The 3,376-nt window shown below is 40.1% G+C and overlaps 1 protein-coding gene across 1 annotated transcript in view; it reads left to right on the top strand.

Moving 5' to 3' along the window:
• The first annotated feature begins 1,377 nt into the window (after positions 1–1,377).
• lyve1b (lymphatic vessel endothelial hyaluronic receptor 1b) overlaps positions 1,378–3,376 on the top strand; it is a 7,470-nt gene continuing 5,471 nt past the window's right edge. The window contains exons 1-2 of the mRNA XM_050072510.1: positions 1,378–1,610; positions 2,135–2,297. Coding sequence (XP_049928467.1) covers positions 1,508–1,610; positions 2,135–2,297 — 266 coding nt within the window. The 5' untranslated portion in view covers positions 1,378–1,507. The remainder of the gene's footprint in view (positions 1,611–2,134; positions 2,298–3,376) is intronic.

Genomic DNA, 3,376 nt, shown 5'->3' on the forward strand with positions numbered 1-3,376 from the left:
ACACGCTGAGCTACACGTTTTGTTACTTGCTCACGCCCCCCATTGCCCCGAAAAAGGCACATTCTGTATAAACAAAAGTAGGTGGGCAGCATTTTGCTGCACTCCCCGATTTTGTTTTTATACTGCCAATACTGAAAGAAGACTGATTGCGCTTTCCTGTAAATTTGCACAACTGCTATCTGAAAAGTTCTACTTTGTCTCTATGATTTCTTTTTTGTTGTATAAACCTGTGTGAAGGACTTTGTGACCTATGTCAGTGAAAAGAGCTGTATAAATACATTTTACTTACTTATCTATTGAGTGACCGATGACTCCAATCTCACACTTTTCAGGCAGCAGTCGACCAGCAGCTCCTGTGTTCAGAGATGTTAAATCACTGTTTTTCTCAAGAGAGTCTGGCTTTGAAGAGAGCGATATAACAGCTTCATTTTCCCATCGGAAATCACTGTCTGACATTAAGGTAAAAAAGCGAAAATACTCTCATTATAGTGAACACTGTATCTGATACTGATTATTTTAGGTGGCCAATATGCCACATTGTTTAGCTTCCATGTTGGTATCCTGTCTGCTTCTCCAAACTGGGGGCGTGTTGACTGCTGCTGTATTTACTGACTGTGGATAAGACTTCATACATCCCCACCTCAAAACATCTGAACTGTCCCTTTAAAGTGATCATAGTGGTGTATAAAGTGAAGACTGTCAGGGTCAGAGGTTTGATCCCCGACTCTGAACATACAGATCACAGACAGTGTGACTTCAGCAGTGTGAAGTTTCTGGTTGTTCATTTGGTGTGTTACAGGACACACTGTCATTCCTCTGTGTCGTCCTTCAGACCTGAGAGCAGAAACATTATAGAATAACACCACAGAGAACAGGAGAACTGGAGATGATGATGATGATGATTGGGAAGAAGAGTAAAAGTGAATATAAAAAGAAAAACAGGGAAAGAAAACAGACAGAAACAATGTGGAGGAAGTTCCCTTTCCGACGAGCCTGTCAGAGTCACATAGCTCTGCAGTATAGATGCTGGCAAAGCAGAAACACGTCAAACCCCTGGAAACCTTAAAAAAAAATCTATTTAAAGTGTATTTCTTCGTCTGTATTTGGCTGAAACAGCAGCGGTGTGATAAAAGACTACGAAGCAACATGATCAGCTTTTATCAGCTGTTATTTCTCTCAGAGCAGCAGTTTAAGTGGATGCTTCCTGTCGTCCTGCTTTAATATTTCCTGGAAATCCTCAAGTAGTTTTTATTTTTAACTCGTATAAAGTCTAATGTGGTGTGTATGTCCATGATTTGATCCCAAAACAACATCATTTTGGATCAAACACACTCTGAGAGTCAAGGTCGTCTCTCCTGTCGATGTGTGCGTTATCTCATAAAGGGGCATCAAACAGATTTGACCCGCAGCTTCCTGTTTCCTCGTCTCATCCACATCACAGTTGTTCTGAAGCTTTCCCACTCGTGTTCGCTCTATTTGGTTCTTCACCTCCAGCCGCTGCAGTTAGATGAATTTTATAGAAAACATGGTGAGATTTAGTTTTTTAACTCAGGTCTTATTTTTGTCTTTTGCAGCCTTCCTGTTGGCGTCTGACTCCAGTCTGATGAAAGGTAAGTTTGTTTGTTTCTGATGTAGGATGAGCTCCACAACTGGACCACACACAGGGACATTTTTCATTTTGATTTGTTCATTTTGCTGAAATAAATCTTAATGCATTATTTTAGATCTTTCACGCATGACCTTTTATGGTTAGAGGAACATTATCAGTGCTCTTCTTGTTGCTTTTTACATGAAAATCTAAACTATTTCAATGCACAGTCTAAAAGCATCAAATATTATCATAACTTAAATGTGCAAAATTAATATTATGTTTCTGTACTCAGTAACCTGTGGCCTGTGTGCACCTTTAATATGGACCGTTTACTTCAGTATACAGTACAGTGTGTACTTCAGATTTAAGTGATCATGGTGCTTTTAAAGGACATTAACCCCTCTATCAGCTGTGATATGTGATATATATAAACTTTATATTCACTCAGATATAAAGAAAAAGATTCATATTAAATTCAGAGTTAATATGTCGTCAGATGATCACACAGTCTCACATGTTGCTGCGTGCTATTTTTGTCCTCAGTCCCTCAGAGTCACAGAGCCGCTGGAGTCTTTATGCTCATCGAAGGAGGAGAATACACCTTTAACTTCACCGCTGCCAGAGCTGCCTGCCTATTTCTGAACGTCACCATGGCGACCAGGGCTCAGATGGAGCGAGCGGTGCAGCGTGGACTGGAGACGTGCAAGTAGGCAGAGAGCATGTGGTGACTGTGATGTTGTTATGTACCTGTTGAGATACTGATCAGTGTGAGGGGAAGATTTTGAGCTGAGAGATTTTTGATGCTAAAAAAAAACCCAAAACACTTGAATCATTTCTGATCACCGTAAATATCAGTGGCGAGCAGGTTTGGTTTCGTACTACAACCATAGACTGTAGAGATAAAGGACGTAGGTACTGTGACGTCACCTGTTGGTTTGTTGACTCTGGTTTGAAGCCTCAATTTGTGAATCCCAGGATGGTGAAGGAATGGCCAGGGGCGTAAATATAGTCAGTGCACTGGAGCCTGTGGGGGGAGGGGCCCGTAGAGAGAGTGGGCCCTTGCCACCTTGAATATAAACCTGTGTTCAAAGAGGAGTGATAAACAAAAGAATGTTGCTGAGGTTGAACGGTGCCATTCGCTATTTATGTCGTCATAAAGTCAAAACCATCTGTCAGAGCCATTTCTAGCAAGTCCAAGTTTCCTATTATTTTTTGAGTCACTTTAATGCACCACCTGACCTGGCATCTTGGGAACCTTTAATTAAAGGCAGGTGTGTTGAAGTGAGTGTGGACGCCACGGGGTCACAGTCTTTAACCGCCGTGTGTTTGGTTGATCTTAGTTTTCATTGTCTGATGAAGTTGTTTATGACCTGTTTGTTTATTTGGAGAATGTTTGTTGGTTTGTTTGGGGATTTTTGATTTCATTTTTTAACGTGACAGTCAAGACAATCAGTTTACAGCATCATCCTGCAAATTATTTATTTTTTTAGATGGTCAGTCGCTATCTAAAACAAAATGAATGTTTTTTAACCAAGGCTATATAATCTATAAAAAAAAAACCTATAAAAATATTCAATCAATAAATGATTAATATTCTTTGATATTTTTGTCAGTTATGCAGTGATGATCGTTGGGTAATATGAATGTTGATGTTGTCGTTGTCCAGTGTCAAGTTTCTATTTATGTTAAAGGGACAGTGCACCCAAAAATGAAAATTCAGCCATTATCTACTCACCCATATGCCGAGGGAGGCTCAGGTGAAGTTTTAGAGTCCTCACAACACTT

This window comes from Epinephelus moara, chromosome 20 (genome assembly GCF_006386435.1).
Source record: "Epinephelus moara isolate mb chromosome 20, YSFRI_EMoa_1.0, whole genome shotgun sequence".
NCBI lineage: Eukaryota > Metazoa > Chordata > Actinopteri > Perciformes > Serranidae > Epinephelus > Epinephelus moara.